Source organism: Microcebus murinus, chromosome 9, assembly GCF_040939455.1.
Source record: "Microcebus murinus isolate Inina chromosome 9, M.murinus_Inina_mat1.0, whole genome shotgun sequence".
Lineage (NCBI taxonomy): Eukaryota > Metazoa > Chordata > Mammalia > Primates > Cheirogaleidae > Microcebus > Microcebus murinus.
Window position 1 is genome coordinate 27167230 of NC_134112.1, and position 20485 is coordinate 27187714.

The 20485-nt window shown below is 41.1% G+C and overlaps 1 protein-coding gene across 4 annotated transcripts in view; it reads left to right on the top strand.

The window, feature by feature from the left end:
* Nucleotides 1-20485, top strand: part of OSBPL3 (oxysterol binding protein like 3) — a 176128-nt gene that overhangs the window by 148773 nt on the left and 6870 nt on the right. For all 4 annotated transcript variants that reach the window (XM_076006360.1, XM_076006362.1, XM_076006361.1 and 1 more), the window contains 6 exons: nucleotides 6402-6465; nucleotides 9434-9512; nucleotides 10574-10718; nucleotides 15818-15962; nucleotides 18239-18365; nucleotides 20314-20436. In XM_076006360.1, the coding sequence (XP_075862475.1) occupies nucleotides 6402-6465; nucleotides 9434-9512; nucleotides 10574-10718; nucleotides 15818-15962; nucleotides 18239-18365; nucleotides 20314-20436 (683 nt within the window). The remainder of the gene's footprint in view (nucleotides 1-6401; nucleotides 6466-9433; nucleotides 9513-10573; nucleotides 10719-15817; nucleotides 15963-18238; nucleotides 18366-20313; nucleotides 20437-20485) is intronic.

Below are 20485 nucleotides of genomic sequence, written 5' to 3' on the forward strand. Positions count from 1 at the left end.
AATTACAAACATTCCTGTCCCATGTTCTCACCTGCTGGCTGCTCCATCTTCTGGGGCTTTCTTTTGTGCCAAGAAATATGCTTCAGCCCTGGTTTTCTACACGAGCCCAAGAAACAGGGAATTCAGCAAGAAAAGACTTTCTTTCCTTATGGGTCAGGGACGGAGGATCCTGCAGGCAGGTTATTCCTTCATCCTGCTGCCGCCTGCCAGAGCTGACACCTGCCAGAGCTGACACACATGCAGGTGTGAGCTTTATCAAGGGAATGCATGGGTCAGAAAACTCATTTCAGTTAGCTATGCTTCATTTTTTGTACCTTTGGGAAAGGGTTAGTGTCTCAAGGATATGCAATTAAGCTGTAGCCTAAAAGTAGCTTTTCCTAATTACATGAAACTTCAGTTGTCCAGATCATTGCTCAAGTCACTTTAACCATTTACCCACCCAGCTATAGACTGTTGAGAGTTTGTGTCAGACAAGCTGAATGCAGTTATTGAAAATTACTAAAATGTAAGAGACTCAAATGAAGTCTCTTTTCCTTTGGTCCATAGGCTCGGCTCTTCTCCCTTTCTGTTATTAATTTGGAGGACCCTGAATGTACGTTCTTGGACAGACATGGATCTGCACTCATCCCTTCTCTCCGTGCACACTCTTGTCACCTCTCTCAGTAGTCCTTTTTTTTTTTTTTTTTTTTTTTTTTTGAGACAGAGTCTCACTTTGTTGCCCAGGCTAGAGTGAGTGCCGTGGCGTCAGCCTAGCTCACAGCAACCTCAAACTCCTGGGCTCAAGCGATCCTTCTGCCTCAGCCTCCCGAGTAGCTGGGACTACAGGCATGCGCCACCATGCCCGGCTAATTTTTTGTATATATATTTTTAGTTGGTCAATTAATTTATTTCTATTTTTGGTAGAGACGGGGTCTCGCTCAGGCTGGTTTCGAACTCCTGACCTTGAGCGATCCGCCCGCCTCGGCCTCCCAAAGTGCTAGGATTACAGGCGTGAGCCACCGCGCCCGACCTTCTCAGTAGTCCTTTTATTTACTAATAGGCAGAGTTATTTACTACTGATTAAAGCGGTATCTTTATAGAAATAAGGCCAAAGTCTAAATAAAAAAAAAAAAAAGAAAACGGTATCTTATTTAAAGACACTATCAGAGGGGAAATTCAAACTGTTCAAATAAAGCTAGCAATAAGTCAAATATAAGACAACTAAACCATTGTTTTGTGGTTTACTACCTTTCTAGATCAAGTCATCACTTACTGTGCTTTTGTTTTTTGCAAGAAGCCATGAATGTGTTCCTGAGATAAGTGATTCACTCTGAACATAGTGGAAGAGAAAATAATAGGCAATTGCCTTCTCCCCCAAATCAGGCCAATATCTTTGGCATCATCCTTTGTAGCTCATTCTCTTGCTATCCACTTCCTGTCCATCAGCAAATCCTGGGATCTCCTTCCAGAAACCTTCCTTCCAAAGCCAGCCATTTTTACTATTTCCACGACAGTGCTGGCCACCTAGCCCAAGCCACCTCAATCAATGACTGGCATCATTGCAGTGGACTCATTAACTGGTCTCTTGCTTCCGTAGCCAGTTAGTTCCTCATCCAGCAGCTACAGTGATTGTTTTAAACAGAAGCAACATCTGCTCTACACCCTCCAACAACTTCCCAAGTCACTCGGAATACAATCCAATGTCCTGGACGTGTCCCACAAAGCCCTCCAAGACCCTGCCCCCACGTACCACGCCTCTCCCACCTCCACGCCCCTCCTTCAGCCTCAGCCACACTGACCACCTTGCTTCTCCTTATTCTTATCAAGCATTTTCCAGCCCTTGGCATTTGCTGTGTCCTCTGCCTGGGATGTGCTTCTCCCAGATGTCTGTGTGGTTAACTCCATATTTCTCTGAGCCGCAGAGGTTTCCATTTTTCAAGAGTCCCCCCCCCATCTGAACAGCAGTCCTACACACTGCCCACCCCCAGCCACACGCCTTGCTTTATTTTCCTTAACACGTATATACTGTTGACAAATTATGTGCTTATTTGTGTGTTGTCTATCTCACTTCCTTACTAAAGTATAAACTCCATCAGGGGAAGGGGTTTTGTTTCTTTTGTTTATCATTGTATCTCCAGGGACTAGGACAGTGCCTGACACATCAGAGGCGATCAGTAAGTGCTTGATGAATGACCTGGGAGGAATGGCCCCTTGGTCCCCTCCCTGGTTGACTTTTTCACCTGGCATCGCTCTCTCTCTCCCATAAGCTGCCCTGTGCTGCTCTAGGGCGTCAGGAACCAGGGGACTAGATAGTTATGTCTCTGGGCAGTAGCTGGGTAGAAATGGTGTATTTAATAAGGGATGTTTTCCTAAATCTAAAAAGGAAAAGCTTACAAAATATACAAATACTGACATATATCCTTTCCCCATCCACTTATCCCTTAACCTCTTATATAGAGTGCGTTCAAAGCATAAACCAAAAATGATCAGATCAGGGTAAAGAAAGACCTCAGCTGTACAAATAAATTATAAATTTCATGAATTTTTTTTTTATTTCAAAGTATTAAGGGGGTACAAATTGTTTCGGTTACATGGATAGCTTTTGTAGTGCTTGAGTCATGGCTGTAAGTGTGCCCACCACCCGAGTAGTGTTGATTGTATCTGTTAGTAGGTTTTTGCCCCTCCGCTCCTCCCAAATTACATGAATTCTTAAATGCCAGGGGAACTGTGTTGCGGCTTGTAGAAAGATACATATTTTATCATGTAAATATTTGCATAATAAAAATCATACAGGCTTATTTTTTGAATACTTGGACATCCTTACCCATCAGGAATTGCTCCTCTTTGACTAGAGAGGAAGTGATGGAGAAGGACACTAACAAACCAGTCTAAACTGGATTTATCTAGTAGGCTAGGTGCGTGCAGACTACAGCACATCCACTGTCCTTTCTTGCCCAAGGTGTAAGGAGAATAGAGATTCAACCAAACCCTACACTAACAAAGACAGGTTAGATTGTGTTCGTTATTCTCCACTCTAGTAGATTTTAGAAAGATTTGCCATCCACAAAGATAAATGGTTAACCATGAATTAGCCCTTTCTGTGGGAATTCAAGTTAATCAAAGCCTCAGTGTAATCTTTTCAAATTGGCCGGCATCCTCTGCCACCTTTGATGCCAAGATTGGAAGAAGACACTCAGAGCAGATGTTAGAATCAGAGCATGTTGAAGCCCAGTGGGATTCTCAGACTCCATTTTACAAAGAAACAAACGAGACTCAGGTTGGAAAGGTCAGATTCAAAAGAAGATTCCTTCTCTAAATATCCATGAAAAGGGACCTTAATGATGTGTCATGGCTTTGGGGAGGGACAAGACCCCAGCTCTGAGAGCAGGCATAGGAAACATTCAGAAAAGAACCGGATCTGGAATCAGAGGAGCTTGGGGTGTAGAGCTGCCTGTGTCACTCGTTAACGGTGTAGCATTGGGCAAGTTCTTTGCTGGACAGGACCCCTGTTTCCAAATTTATAAAATAAGGCTAATTAAAGACACAAGGTTACCAGAAGAATGTAATGGAAATGCACTCATAAAAAAAAATTAAAATGTAGTAAATTAAAATGTACCTAGTCCACATCAGTGTATGACCCTGGACACTTTGCATGTCATCTTTTTCCAGTTGGCCAAGTCAGTGGTATTAGGTTTATTTCCCAGATGAGTTAACAGGGACAGAGAGGGTTAAGAAACTTGCTCAAGGTCACACAGCCAGCAGGTGGCACTGCAGTCAGGACCCAGCTCTGAAGGACAGCAAAAAGCTCTCTCTTCCCTGACACTAGCGCAGCATGCGGCAGATGCTCTAGAAACGCTTCATGAATAAATACCCGTTGTGAGGAAATAAAGAAAAATAAGGCATCCATGTAAATTTCCCCAGAAAGCTCTGTAGACTTCTTAAGGCAGTGTGGACCAAATACAACGCCATTCTCAAAGGCTGGTGTAAACCATAAAGACATAAGCAAAATCATGGATGTTTGAATGTTGTGATTTATTCATTCAGAAGACATCTGTTGAACCCAACGAGAGGTACTATGCTGAACATTAATTCATTAATCTAACAGAATAGTTTTAAAAAAAAATCAAAGTTGGGTTTTTATGGGAGTGTGTATACAATACAGCTTCTCTTATAATTCATGTGGACAGTATATTTTATACCTGTTTTATGGAATTTAAAATTATTACAGAAGAAGTATATAGTTTTTTTATATATTATATTTTGCTTTGATGTTGACACCTATAAAGATGCCAAATTCTTAGTCAAGGCTATAATGCTCTCCTCACCCTTTACTACATTGTTTCTGTGAGATGAATATAATTTACTTTATTATAATCCACTTTAAAATAGGTCTGCATTACAGAGGAGGGGAACATTCCATAGCTTCTCTCCCACTCCACAGTGGGGTGTGGGGCTTGTTTTGCCTAATTTAGTTTTTTGTGGGTTTTTTGTGTTTTTTTTTTGAGACTGAGTCTTGCTATGTTGCCCAGGCTGGCCTCAAACTCCTGGCCTCAAGCAATCCTCCCACTTCAGCCTCCCAAGTAGCTGGGATTACAGGCACACACCACCACCGTGCCCTGATTTAGTTTTATGTGATCCTGTGGTTTCAAAGTTATCTCCATTGTTTTCATCAAGAGCCAATTAGCGAGGGAAAGAAGGAGGAAGATGCAACATTTTTAAATTAAAAATGATGACAAAAAGAAAGCGGCGAGTTACATTATAGGAGTTAGGTTTCTTAAGTCAGTGCTTGAAATGAAAATTGCCCTTAAATCCCAGAGGCACAGTGAGGGGCTCACATTCCTAGGAGGCACATGGGCACTAGGACAAACTGAAGCACAGCACATTGCAGCTCCTACTTCACATTGCAGCTTGCAGTCATGTCCACTGGGTATCTGGAAGATACCCACACTGGTTAAATTTTTGTCTCTACTTTTCTTTGGCCCAGGCTGGTATGGTTGGAATCTCATCTGTTAGATGTGGGTATGGCATGCATGACTTTGGACCATCCCATCCCAGCAGTCTCCTTCGAGAGGCGTGGCACACGGGAGTGGTTCTAATCCATGTTCCTCAGCTTGGTTGAGGGGCTGGAACAAGGCGAGTAGCTATGGATCTATCACCCGCTGCCCTCCCCTCCTCCCTAACACTCACACACCTTTCATTGCAAGCCGGGCTCAGCATTCTGAGTTCTTGATAAGATGTATTTGTAAACAGAGGGCAGCTGCCTAAAACTTTTCTTTTCTTTTCCTCCTCTCCCTCTCCCTCTCCCTCTTCCTGAAAATCATTGAGGTTAACCCACCCTGTTGAGTTTACCACTACTTCTCTATCAGTGTGGTTTGGGAAATGTTACTTCATCTTTCTGGTTGCAGTCTCCTTGTTTATATAATATGAAGGCCTTGTGCTGGGTACTCTAAATGGAAGACACCTATGCTAAGAACCAGCTAAATCAGAGAAATTTCTGGAAACACCACTGGCAGCATTACTGTGGCTTCACTGGTGCTGAATTGTAATCACAGCACATACGCCTCTCACTGCTCCACGAGTGTTTCTGAGATAATCAGGAAGGAGACCTGAGGGGGCCGTTTTCTCTCTAGCTTCGTCATTACTGAACAAAACAACTAATGACCCTTTGCCAAAAAGGCAGTCTCTGTTACAGAGAAGTCTCTTTTCTGGAATGTACTTACATATTTACTCAAGATATTTTATATCTTGACAAAAAAATAAATAAAAATTTTTTCCCTACCAGTTGACTCACGTCTTCTCAACAATTGTGCGTTTAGCTCTTTTTTTAAATAGGAACATTATGGTTGTTAGAAAAGTTATCTTGCATCAATCTTCTTATAGGTGATTCGGAAAGAGGCTGGACATTGTGATGCAGAGTTTTCAAGAGTTAAAACCTTCTGAGCCAAAGGAAGAGTCTTTTGTGTTGCTTAGAAGTGGCATGTTAAAATACTTGCTAGTTGACATCTTAGGAAAGCATTTGCAGGGACTTGCAGAGCTAGGAAGAGAGACGTTTGACATTGGCAGGTCGGATCATATGGTTTATGTATGGGCGGTTCTCGAAAGTCTTTGTTATTATTTTCATGGCCTTCAAAATGGGTCTCGGTCTCAGTCCTCATCACTGGGTCTCGGTCCTGGCGGCTGTCCCACGGATGCCCCTGGAGGTTTTTTTCCTCACCCTTCTTGATAAACGCGACATGTCCGAGCTGGCTGTATCAGGAGCGCCCTCTTGAGGACAGACTTGTAGAAGGAAACTGAAGAAGTCTGTCTTCAGCGAGCACAGTGTATCGTGTCACATCTCAGGGCAGGGGAGAAGAGAACGAATGGATTTCATGACACACAAACGTTCATTCATGTTTTATCTTTTTGGCGTTTGTTTCCATCAGGTCAGCCACCACCCACCTATCTCTGCGTGTCATGCTGAGTCTGGAAATTTTGTTTTCTGGCAAGGTAATGTACTCATATACTTGACCTCCATCATTTTGTATAGTTTGATGGATTTATTTCATCCAAGAATTGCTGTAAATGCTTGCTAATATCAAAAGTTGTCCTTGGACTTGGGCCTGGTGAGAAGGCTCTGCACCACTTGCTCTCACCTCTGGTCTCTGGACAATAATTGGTATTTATCACATTTTAATTGATATCAAGTATTTAATTTTAATTGGATATTAATTGATATTAAGTATTCAGGAAATTGTTTAGTTTTTGCCTTTTAAAAAAAAATTCCCAATCTTTATCTGAGCCACCACCATTTATTCCGGTGACTTTATCTTATTTAATAACCACTTGAAATGTCTCCCCTATTTCAAGAGAGAGGAAATATTTATAGTTGTTTATCAGAGTGTGGACAGCAGAGGGGTTTTTTTGCTTTTGAAATGTTTAATTTTATTTATGAAATTACATTTTGTACATTGTTGACTTTTAAGTGGTTCTTAAAGTTTTGTTCAGTTTATATTTTGAATTGGAAGGTAGATGGGTAAGTTTTTCTTAAGAATAAATAAGGCTGCATATATTTCCTACATGCATTAATTAATTTTGTTAACATCTTTATTTATTCAATGAAGAACTATAGAAAAAAATAGGAGCGTCCTGGGTTTTCAAACAGTGAGCTCATATCAATTTTTAAAACATTTTTCTCTGCCAACAGTGATATCATACATTGCCTTTACACACACACACCCCTGTAAAATTTTAAAAGTACAAAAAGAGTATACTGTAATACCTTCCCCCACTCCCCCTCCCAGCCACTCAGTTCCTTTCTCAATCAATGTTACCAGTTTAAAGTTACAAGTACCATAGATTTCTTTCTTCATCTCTGCCATTAACGTTTAAAATCGAAGCTTGATTTGAAACTTCACTACCTTTCACCAAAACCCTCTGGAAGTAATTCTCATAAGGTCCCTAACTTCCTATTTGCTAAATCCCATCGACACTATAAGCACCTCTTTTTTGTTTTTTTAAAGTTATGTATTTTTAATGGCAGAGGTCTTCTCAAAATAGTTCCTGTGTGTTCCCTACATTTCACAGTTCTCTTCTTAGCTCCATCCTCTTCAGCCTTTTCCTGGGCAATCCCACCTATTCCCATAAGCCCATGACTCGCAAATCTTGCTTTTTAACCAAGCTGATATTTCTCTGCCTTTTAATTATGGTTCTTAAACCATTTACCTTTATTGTGACTATTGATGTAGTTGGGTTTAAATCTGCCCTCTTGTTTGTCTTCTGTTTGTCACATCTGTTCTTTGTTCCCCTTTTCCTCTTTTTCTGCCTTCTTTTGGATTGAGTACTTTTTATAATTCCATTTATCTCCTATGTTGGCTTATTAGCTATACCTCTTTCTTTTGTTTCTTGTTACTTTAGAATTTATGTTATATATCTTTAATGTATTACAATCTATCATCAAGTAGTATTATGCTACTTCATGTATAGTTTAAGAAACTTATAAAAGTATACTTCCATTTCCCCTCTCCCAATCTTTGTGCTATTTTTGACATACATTTTACTTATGTATGTTATAAGCCCTGTGATACGTTTTTATTATTTTGCTTTAAACAGCTAGTTATCTTTTTTATTTTGATAACATTTTTATGGAGATATAATTTATATACCATACAATTCATCCATGTAAAGTATACAATTCATTGTTTTTTTTATTATATTCACAGAGTTATACGATCATTAGCACAGTTAATTTTAGAATATTTTCATCACTCCAAAAAGAAACCACTTTAGGAAATACCCAGTTCCCCATTTCCCTCAATATCCCTCAGTTTTAGGCAATTACTAATTTACTTTATGCCTCTATACATTTGCCTATTTGGGGCATTTCTTATAAACAGGATCATGCAATATGTGCCCTATGTGCTCCCTGGTCCCAGCCCCACCTCTCTCACCTGGACCACAGCCATGACCCCTCCTGGCCTCCCTGCTTCCACAGGTCTGTGTGTCCTCAGTGCAGCAGCCAGACAAAACCCACGCTACTGTTTTTTATTCCCTGTCTCCTCTGTTGGTATCACCATTCGTGCAAGTTAGAAAAATCTGACATTATGCATAAATTCTCCCATTTTTTTTCAATCTGTGTCTAATTTGTCATCTGGTTCTATTTCTGCTTTTTTAACATCTTAGGAATCACTCACCTCCACTCCATCCTGTGTCTTAGTTCACTTCATCCCTGTTGATCTCCTAGGCAACAGCAATAGCCTCTTAACTGTTCACCTTGCTTCTAATCTCCCCTACCCCTGTTCCATTCTCCTCATTCTTTCCAGTTGTTTTTGCAAGGCCTAGATCTAATCACATCACTTCCCTGTTTGTTTTTTACCCAGTGCACACGAACCAGACTGCTTAGCCAGGCTTATAAGGTCCACTGTTATTTGTTCTCAATCTGACTTTCTACTCTTTCCTCTAGACAACTTCAGACCTACAGCACAGAGCCACACTATGTTCTCTTACACCTCTGTCCCGTTATAGAAGCTATTTCTTTTACCTTAAATTGCTTTTTCTCTTCCCTGGTACACTCCTACACATTCTTCAAAGCCCTGTTTAAATGACCCCTTCTGACAAGCCTTTTCTGATGCCCTCTCTAAGCACGTTCATTCCTTCTCTCTGGTTCTGTTTCACCTTACAAACCACTCAGTCAAAGCTGGCACCTCTCTGTGTAGTTACTACTTGTTTTCACTTCTGTCTGCCTTTCATGCTGTTAACATGAGGGAGGGACTTTATCTTATAATTCTAATTTCCCTGATTCTATTCCAGGTACCCAGTTGGTACTTACATTTCATGAAAAGTTATCCTATACAATAATTGATCGGCTTATGAAGCGGTTGTACTATGTAGTGATTCATCATTTATATAGGCTAAGAACTGTTTGTTTGATCTACCTACCTCTCCTGCTAAACATGTAATATTTGCTATTTCATTTCAGATGTGAGATGGAAAAACAAATTTTGGGGCAAATCCATGGAAATTGTTCCAATTGGCACAACACACGTGACCCTGCCAGCGTAAGTTCTCCTGTAGTTAGGAACTTTATAGAATTTGGGGCCAGGATTTCGCTTTGGGACAGGACGCTCACCATCCTCCCATGGCACTGGGTGTATGTTTCTTTCTTTAAATCTTTTTGACAGTAGGTTTAAATGTTCCTCATTTTGGCAATCTCAGATATTTTCCCCTCAAATGGAAATGCCTCCTGGAGATCAAAGTTCCCGGAATAGAAGCTTTTAAAAAAACTCATTTCCATTTCCTAACAAGACTAAGAATGGTAGTTTTTCTTTAACATTGTTGTCCTGCCTTGCTATTCAGATTTTGATCGTATAGGGAGGATTGGTGCTATTTATACAGCAAAGTGGTTATGAGCAGGGACTGTGGAAGCAGATTGCAGAGGTTCACGTGCTTGCTCTGCCACTTGCTGTGGTAATTGTGAAGCCCTGGGCGAGTTGCTTCACCTTTTTGATCACTAGCTCCCTCATCTGCAAAATGGGGATAATAAACCATCTCCTTCATAGGGCCATTGTGAAGATCAAACAGATAATATACGTAAAGCACTTAAAACAGTACTTGGCACATAGCATGTGCAAATACAAATATCTGGTCTTATTACCATTTCTTCATAAGTATTATTTAACTCCATAAGTAATATCTGAATAATTTCTCATGATAAAAGATGCAGGTAATATGTGCACCAAATTGTATAAACCCCCACACCTCCCTCATTCCCACCTACCTTTCCTAGTTCAGCAACTTTAGACGAGTCGCCTCTGGCTCTGAACTGTCTCCTCTGCAAGAGGGAGTAGATTGCTCCAGGAGGCTACCAGCTCCTCGTGAAGCCTCTGGCAGCTTCCAGAGCACTAGTGTGACTGCTGTCATCCTCTGTGGCATGCACACTGCCTTGGAGAGTGGAAGTTTGTAGAGCACCCAGCATGGTGTAGACAGTCAGCGTTGGTTCCGTGAGTGAAGCAATGCGTGATTCCTTATGTGACTTATTTTATAAAATAAGAGTGTGTGTTTGCATTTGCTGCTGGCTCTTCTGGGAATTGGTACCTTTACTTTTTCCTTCTTTATTTAGTTTTGGAGATCATTTTGAGTGGAACAAAGTGACCTCTTGCATCCATAACATCCTAAGCGGACAGAGGTGGATTGAACACTACGGAGAGATCGTCATCAAGAACCTGAATGACGATTCCTGCCACTGCAAAGTGAATTTTATAAAGGTAATTCTGGGGGCTCTCTGTCTCTGAAGAGCTGTGGCAGAGCCAGGGCCTCAGAGCACAGGGCGTTTCGGGGGTTTTTCACCTTCATCTTTGTGCCAGCAGACAAGCAGGCTGGGCTCCCTGGTCCCAGCCCATTCCACTCCTGTCACCTGGACCAGGGCCATGGCTCCTCCTGGCCTCCCTCCACCCTTACTCCCATGCGGTCCATCCTCAGTGTCGCAGGCAGTGGAACCCTTTTAAAACATAAGTCACTGTAAGTCATTATGCTACAACATGGATGCACCTTGGACACATTATGCTAAGTGAAATAAGCCAGACCTGAAGGGACACATATTATATGATTCCACGTATACGAAGTCTCTAGAAGACTCACATTCATAGAGGCAGAAAGTAGAACGGTGGTTGCCAAGGGAGGGAGGAGTGGGGAGTTATTGTTTAATGGGTAGAGTTTCAATTTGGGAAGTTGTAAAAATTCTGGAAATACCCCATAATACTTTGAAATAAAAAAAGAAAAAGGAAAAAAAAAAAGAGAACAGGCATTCATAGAGGAAAAAAAAAAACTCTGGAGACAGTGGTGATGGTTGCACAACATTTTGAATGTATGTAACACCACTGGGTTGCACACTTAGAAATGGTTAAAATGGTCAATTTTATGTTACACATGGTTTGCCACATTTTTTTTAAAAAGTCATGCCATATCATTCCTTTGAGCAAAATTCTCCAACAACTTCCACTTTTTTCAGAGTGAAAGCTGTATCATTGCACCACCTGCACTCCCCACCCCCACCCTTTGTGCTTGCACTTGCACGCTCACGCGCACACACGCGTGCCACTCTCGTTCCCTCCAACCTCAGCTGCAACCACCCTCTCCTCCCCTTCCTTCCCTACCTCCTCTGACCTGACCACACTGGCTTCTTTCTCCTTCTTCACTTACCCTGCTTGGACTACTCTCCCCAGATCCTTCCATCTTCAGCCCCATCCCACCATTCACTCCCTAGTGTATCCTGTTTGCTTCAGAGTGTTTACTGCTGTCCAAAATCAGCTGGCTCATTATTGCCATACTTGTTTTTTTCTGCTCTCCATGCCCTTTTCACCATCCCTGACTCCAAAAGAGCAAAAACCTGGTCTGTCTTGCTCAATACTATACCCTGGATGCCCAGAATGGTGCCTGGCATACAGCAAAGGCTCGTAAACATTCATGGAATAAATGGAAAGATTGGCCAGAGGCAAAAAGTATGCAGAAGTCTCTTTATTGCTCTAACCACCTTAATTGGAGGCCTTCCCCACCTTCTCTCGCTCCTAGATTCCTTCTTGCCCATAAAAATCTCAGGTACTTTTTAAGGTGGCTTTAAAACATTACCCTCCTCAAGGAATATTTGCATTTAACAAAGATCAAAATCATAAGCCGAGAGATTAGGTTTTAATTGTGGAATTTCATGCAATACTTCTCTGCACCACCTGCAATCCACAGGGCACGCTTATAAAGAGGTGGAGTGGTGTCTTTATTACATCTTGTAAGTCAATGATTGTAAACAGACGTAAAGCTGGTAATGACCTTATATATGGGGCAAAAGAAAAATGATCCTACTTTGAAAACTTCGTCCAAGCTCTCTGCAAAAAGAAACGAAATGCAGCCTAGGGCAGGGATATATTGCCAGTGACCCAGGTGGGAGCCACCTAGCTCTCGACGTTTACCCCAAGGAATGTTGGTGAGCTCCTGTGTTCTGGTTCTCATCCGCTGAGAAGCAGAAAGTGGATTTTTGTGGTTATGAGACACAAAATGATGGGCCTCTGGTGTTGACAGAGAACCTGAAAGCAGGTGCCACCGTTACCTATAGAATATGATGGTGTTCCTCTGTGGCTTCCGTCAGATTGACAGCATTGGATTTTTGGCAAATATCTCTAAAAAAAACTGACTCCTGCTTCAAAATAAACTTAAGAGCCTGTATTGTGTCTCCCCCCCCACCCTGCCACTTCTCTCCATTCTTAAACAGCTAGAGAACTCAACTTTAAACTTCTAATTCAGCCCATTTTTACCATAACCTTGGAAGGGGGAAGTTGAACCATCAGCATATGACCTGAAAATGCCATTCAACTTAATTTGTTTCCAAATATGGATTCTGTTTTGGCTGAATTTAGTACTAAGATTTTTGATTTATGGAGAAATGCCTTCTGTTCTTTCATAGAGATTTTTAGGGCAGTCAGGTAATTGGGAGGTTTGGGGGGAAAAATCAACTCCAGGGAGTTGTAGCTCCCTCTGCTGGTGTGAGTGTGGTACTGTATAACACCCACAAGGCTGAGCTGGGCTGAGCAGAGTGCAAAGCTGTCTCATAGACCGTGACCAATACACAGAACATGGGATGCACAAAGTTCCTATGGGCAATCCTAAGTTGGGGGAAAAAATGATAAAAGAAATTGAAAATGCAAACCACCTCTTTGATTGGTTTGCCAAGGACCATCTAGTTCCTTTAGAGAAAAGAAAATTATGAGTTAAATTTCTTTTAAGTTGCAGTAGTCAGGGCCACGGTGCTGTAAGAGACACAGTGGCAGCCATGGGCCGGCTGTTTCAGGTCAACCACACTACTTGGCTGACGTCTAAGAGTAGAACTGAGCTTTTCCTTTCTATATTATATGTAGCAAAAGTAGAAAAAAAATGTATCTTACACAAATGTTGGGTTAACTATTAATTTTTTTAAATAACTAAAGATATAATTTAAAATTAAAAAGCCAAAACCCAGGCACAAAAACAGGCACACAGACCAATGGAACATAAATAGAGAGCCCAGAAATAAATCCACACATTTACACTTAATTATTTTTGACAAAGATGCCCAGAACACATAATGGGGGCATTCTCTTCAATAAATGGTGTTCTCCAGTAGAAGAGGAAGATTAAATAAAAAAAAAATAAAATAAATGGTGTTGGGAAAACTGGATAGCCATATGTAGAAGAATGAAATTAGAATCTTACCTCACACCACATAAAAAATCAACTCACGGCCGGGCGCTGTGGCTCACGCCTGTAATCCTAGCTCTTGGGAGGCCGAGGCGGGCGGATTGCTCAAGGTCAGGAGTTCGAAACCAGCCTGAGCAAGAGTGAGACCCCGTCTCTACTATAAATAGAAAGAAATTAATTGGCCAACTGATATATATATAAAAAAATTAGCCGGGCATGGTGGCGCATGCCTGTAGTCCCAGCTACCCGGGAGGCTGAGGCAGAAGGATCACTCGAGCCCAGGAGTTTGAGGTTGCTGTGAGCTAGGCTGACGCCACGGTACTCACTCTAGCCTGGGCAACAAAGCGAGACTCTGTCTCAAAAAAAAAAAAAAAAAAAAAAAATCAACTCAAAATGGATTAAAAACTTAAACATGAGACTGGAAACTATAGAACTACTAAATGAAAACATAGGGAGAAAAGCTTCATGACATTGATTGAGGCAGTAATTTTGTTTTAATATAACACCAAAAGCACAGGCAAGGAGAGCAAAAATAGACAAATGGGATCATATCAAACTAAAAGGCTTCTGTAAGAGAAGGAAACAATCAATACAGTAAAGATACAACCTACAGAATGGGATAAAATATTTGCAAACTGTACTTCTGGTAAGAGGTTAATATACAAAATATACAAGGAACCTAACTCAATAGTAAAAAAACAAGCTGATCTAAAAAATGAGCAAAGGACCTGGATAGACATTTTGCCATAGAAGACATACAATTGGCCAACAGATATATGAAAAAAAATACTCAACATCACTCATCACCAGGGAAATGTAAATTAAAAACAGTGAAGGCCGGGCGCGGTGGCTCACGCCTGTAATCCTAGCTCTCTGGGAGGCCGAGGCGGGCGGATTGCTCAAGGTCAGGAGTTCAAAACCAGCCTGAGCAAGAGCGAGACCCCGTCTCTACTATAAATAGAAAGAAACTAATTGGCCAACTGATATATATATAAAAAATTAGCCAGGCATGGTGGCGCATGCCTGTAGTCCCAGCTACTCGGGAGGCTGAGACAGAAGGATCGCTTGAGCCCAGGAGTTTGAGGTTGCTGTGAGCTAGTCTGACGCCACGGCACTCACACTAGCCTGGGCAACAAAGCGAGACTCTGTCTCAAAAAAAAACAAAACAAAACAAAAAAAAACACAGTGAGATATCATCTCACATCTGTTAGAATGCTCATTATCAAAAAAATGAAAGCTAAGTTTTGGCGACACCATTGGTGGAAATGTAAATTAGTGCAGCCATTATGGAAAACAGTAGAGGTTGCTCAAAAAATTAAAAACAGAATTACTGTATGATCCAGCAGTTCCACTACTGGGTATATATCCACAGGAAATGAACGCAGCATTTTGAAGTGATATCTGCACTGCCATGTTTACTGCAGCACTGTTCACAATCAGCAAGATACGGAAGCAACCTAAGTGTCCATCAATGGATAAATGGGTAAAGAAATGTGGTATATATACACAATGGAATACTATTCCGCCTTTAAGAAGGAAATCCTGTCGTTTGTGACAACATGGATGAACCCAGAGGACATTATGCAAAGTGAAATAAGCCAGGCACAGAAAGACAAATACCACATGATCTCACTCGTATGAAGAATTAAAAAAAGTCGAACTCATGGAAACAGAGAGTAGAATGATGGTTAACATGGGTTTGTAGGAGAGTGAGGGGGAAGATTGGGGAGATGCTGGCAAAGGTTACAAAATTTCAATTGGATAGGAAGAATAAGTCAGGAGATCTATTATACAACATGACTATAGTTAATGACAATGTATTGTATACTTGAAAATTGCTGAGAGTAGTTTTTAAGTGTTCTCATCAAAAATAAATGATAAGCATATGAGTTAATACATACGTGAATTAGATTGATTTAGCCATCATATATACACGATAATGCATATATATTTTAAAACATGTTATATACAATTTTTTTTTTGTCAATTAAATAGAAACAGAACCCAGAACTGGTGAATTATATGAGGTATAGAACCACTCTTACAGTTCTTTCTCTTGCTTTTTTTTTTTTTCTTTTTTTCTTGATATCTGTAATAAGCTGGTGCCAAACTACTAAGCACACAGTTGTCATTTGAATCGTAGGCAAAATACTGGAGCACCAACGCCCATGAGATCGAAGGCACGGTGTTTGACAGGAGTGGAAAGCCCGTGCATCGGCTGTTCGGGAAATGGCACGAAAGCATCTACTGTGGCGGCTCCTCCTCGTCCCTTTGTGTCTGGAGAGCAAGTGAGTGACCGGGTTGGTGGACGCCAAGCAGGGGCAGGCGGGTGGGCAGGGCAAGCAGAGCCACAGTGGGCAGGGGGCAGTGTCCACTGGTGGCCTCCAGCCTCTCCTGCTTTGAACTAGGTTAGAGGTGTTGGTCCTTCTTTCATTCCTGTAATCCTACCTCCAACTCCTCGTCGTGGTTACAGCAACGCCTCTGCTGGGCAGCTGGGTCCTGAACAAAGCCATGGCTGATCCTCGGGCGTTCTCTGAGAGAGTCTTTCAGTCCACACACGGGATGATGCTGGGTGTTATGCAAGAATATCAGTGAAATGCAAGAAGTCATTCCAGAGTGAGGACAAAAGAGGAAAGGGTTACCAGAAAAACAATGGCTCGGAAGTGCTGCAGGAGTTAGCAATCCCCAAGGTTGACCCAACACCATTCTGATCTCCCCTCTCATCCAGAAGGACACTGAGCCCTTGAGGTAGCTAATGGGGAGAAGGACTAGGGAGTCCCAACTTTCATCCAAATGTCCCCACAACATTTTGGCATCTTATTCCATCTTCTAGTCTGAAAAATATGTTGTTTCCAAGTCACAGTCATATTGTAAAACCATTGTTCTGAGCTATATCTCTTAGGACACTTTAAGCTGATAAACCCTTTACCAAAAAAAAAAGAAAAAAGAAAAACATTCTACTAGTGCCTTAAACCATTAGGATATGTGCTGTTACTTAGCAAAAAGTGGGTGGCTCCAGGGTTGTTACCTGTGTCAAGGACACTGATCAGTGAGGACACATTCTGCCACTCCCAGTGGGCTGTGACGTTTCCTCTCATGGATGTAAAATGGTTGTCACGATTCAATATCATATCTCTGCGTGACAGCACACCAAGCATGGAAGAAGGGGAGGACAAAAGACCTTTCTTCTCTTGCAACTCTCTTGTCTTAGGAATGCAATATATCCTAAGATCCCCCAGCAAATGTGTCTTTACATCACATCAGCCTAAAGTGGATCCAGACCCATCTGTAAACCAGTCATGGGCAACAGAGTGGGCAGGAGTGATTTCGCTGGGTTTAGATTCATCCCTGGCAAGGGTACAACGCCAACTTAATAGCCTGAGTGTTCCGTTAGCAAGTAAGAAAGGGCAACGATGGTAGAGTAGGCGGCCAACAGTGGCTCTGTCAATGGGTGGCAGCCACATCTTCCACTGTATCAGGGGTTGCCACAAAGCTAGAATGAATTGGCACCAATGGAGGCCTTCCTAGCTTCAGCGGCACCCGTGAGATCTTGCAAATGGGACAGTCTCTCTCCTTTGCTTAAAGCATGCACCACAGATGAGAACTGCCATTCTCTCTCAGTGTTGAAGTAGTACCTTGCCAAAGCAACACAGTTGAAGTTTGCATGTTGTTATTTCTTGACTTTATGTCTCTCTGTTGGCCATGAGCATCCTGGCCCATCTTTAAGAAAATCCACTATCTTCACTCTCTGGTGGCTGGGGACATGGGGTAGTTTTTTTAATTCACAGCAGGAAGCTTTTCTATCATTTTCATGCTTAAGATAATACAGGGAATTAGACTAGTTACAAGGAGGATTTCTGAAGCTTCCAAAAATGGATCTGCGGAAAAGTATTTATTTTGTTATGTGAGAACAGTGAGAGGTTTTGAGTGGATTTTATCAGGCTGCATTTGATTTACCCAATATGTAAGTTTGGGTATGTTGAGCTTGATTTTTAGCTGGAATTCAAGATAGGGCAATGTACCTAATGTTTTAAAGTTAAAGATGTAAAATTTGGGGGAGCAAGGGTTGGTAAAAGAAGGGCAGGGGAATGGAAGGAAAGAATAACATTTATTGAGCACTTGCTACAGGTTCAGCACCATTCTAGGTGCTAGACAGAGTCGCAGGAGAATCTGATGTTGCTGAAATAAAAAATGGATTCTCTAGAGTGAGAGTCTTCTTAGTCAGGAAAAATGGTCCCAGAGTTCTTTTTAGCATGTTTATTTTAATATCAAAGTTAATTTCATAGCTTAAACAGTACCTAAGCTTCACAGCATTGTATAAATTTGCTAATCTGAATGCAGGAAGGAGGCCGTACCCCTGTAGATAGAAGAAAACTGATAGAGAAGAAAATTTAGAGAGAAATATTCAGTATCTGTTCATTAGTCAGAATGTTTTAATAGAAATGGAGCGATTTAAAGCTAAGGGAGAAAAATTGTAGCCAGTCTGAGATGAAAAAGGTAAAGGAATTAAAATGTAACCTAAATGAAATGCAATTTAAGGATGAATGATTTATTTTTCTTTTAGATCCCATGCCGAAAGGCTATGAACAATATTATGGCTTCACACAGTTTGCGCTAGAATTAAATGAAATAGATCCGTTGTCAAAGTCTTTATTGCCACCTACTGACACTCGATTTAGGCCAGACCAAAGGTAAGGATTTTTTAAAGATTTTTCTCTCCAGAGATGTAAAACTCTTTACAAAAAGTCTTATTAACAACCCCCAGGCCGCAGAAGCACCTGACAGAGGTAGAAAATGTCACCGCGAGTAGAGTGGTGTAGGGGGGCTTTCAGCAATTTTGTCATGCAGAAAATGGAGTCCAGCTTAGATCTATGTGGGACATGGCCTGTATTTTCAGTGAAGTCCTGTTTCTAGTGAAATGCCAAAATAAAAGGTATTGATTTTGAAGAGTTTTGCTGCATGCAAGCATAAAAAACTCATTGAGCATTTGAAAGAGAGAAAAGCATCCAGTAACCTTAGGCCCCTCGAGTTTAAATTATTTTGGTGCACTGAGATCTAACTACTAATTCTAAGTTGCTGCTAACAAGCTGTGTGACATGTGATAAGTCCTCATCTTTCTCAGCCTCAGTTTCCTACTCTGCAAAATGGAAATAATTATTTCGCCCCTGAGGCCTTTCTAAGTAAGGCTCAAAATCCAGGAGGCCCCCCCCCCTAAAAGAAAAAGATTATTACATTTGGCTTTATTAAAAACAAACATTTCATGAGCTAAGTATTAGTTAAAACAAAAGAAAAGAAAAACAAAATAAAAACCCTTCTTTATGGCAAAATAAATAAAAATATATAAGGTCAAAAGATAAATGACAAACTGAGCAGTCTACATCTGCAACTCCTCATGAATTGCTTCTAGAAATCAAGTAATAGATCAGTGCATTAGAAAAAAATGGACATAGGACAATAAACAGTTCACAAAATAGGAAATGCAGATGTCCCTTAAGCATGTAAAAAGATGCTCAGCCTCATTCATAATGAGAAAAATGCAAATTTTAAAAACCGTGTTGACACCCCATTTCTTAACCTATCAGATTGGCAAAAATTCTGAAGTTTGTTACATTCTGAGGCTGTAGGAGAAAAGGGCTCTCTCATAACATTGTTGGTGGGAATGTAAATTGCTGTAATCCCCATAAAGGGCAATTTGGTAGTATATAAATTACAAACTCACCCTTTAACCCAGCAATCCCACTTCTAGAAATTTCTTCTACTGATTTCTCCTATTTACCCATGCGCAAAATAATGGATATACAAGGTTATTCGTTGAAGGATATATTATTACTATAAAAAATTGGGGACAATCCAAATGTCTATCAATAGGCAATTATTTAAATATATTAAAGTATATGCACACAACTGAATATTATGCAGCTATTAAAAAATGAAGATGTCCACATACTACCATGGAAAGAAAAGATCTCCAAAATATATTGTTCTTTTTTTTTTTTTTGAGACTGAGTCTCGCTTTGTTGTCCAGGCTAGAGTGCCGTGGCGTCAGCCTAGCTCACAGCAACCCCAAACTCCTGGGCTCAAGCGATCCTCCTGCCTCAGCCTCCCGAGCAGCTGGGACTACAGGCATGCACCACCATGCCCAGCTAATTTTTTCTATATATACTAGTTGGCCAATTAATTTCTTTCTATTTATAATAGAGACAGGGTCTCGCTCTTGCTCAGGCTGGTTTCAAACTCCTGACCTGGAGCAATCCGGCCGCCTTGGCCTCCCAGAGTGCTAGGATTACAGGCATGAGCCACCGCACCCAGCCCCCAAAATATATTGTTAAGTAAAAAGTAAAGCAAAACAAAAGATTATGGTATAAATAGTATGTATAGCTCACTACCATTTGTATTTCTTAAAGGGAGGGAGCGGTAAGAATATATATTAATATTTGCTTATATATGCAGAAAGAATCTCTAGAAGGACACGCAAGATACTATCTTCCCTGACCACTGCAAAACATTGTTCAAAGGGTTGGGGGAGGGGTCTTAGGCAGAGGAGAGGATTTTAAATATCCACTTGCAAGTTTAGTGGGAACAATTGTTATGTTTTCTTGGAGTTGATCTCCCTATATTTTTTTTCCCTCAATGCCTCAGGTTTCTAGAAGAAGGAAACATAGAAGAAGCTGAAATACAAAAGCAGAGGATCGAACAGCTACAGAGAGAAAGGCGGCGGGTCTTAGAAGATAATAACGTGGAGCACCAGCCTCGGTTTTTCAGGTTGGTGCCTGGGGGGGTCGTTGGCTGATGGATGATGCTGGCATGTCAC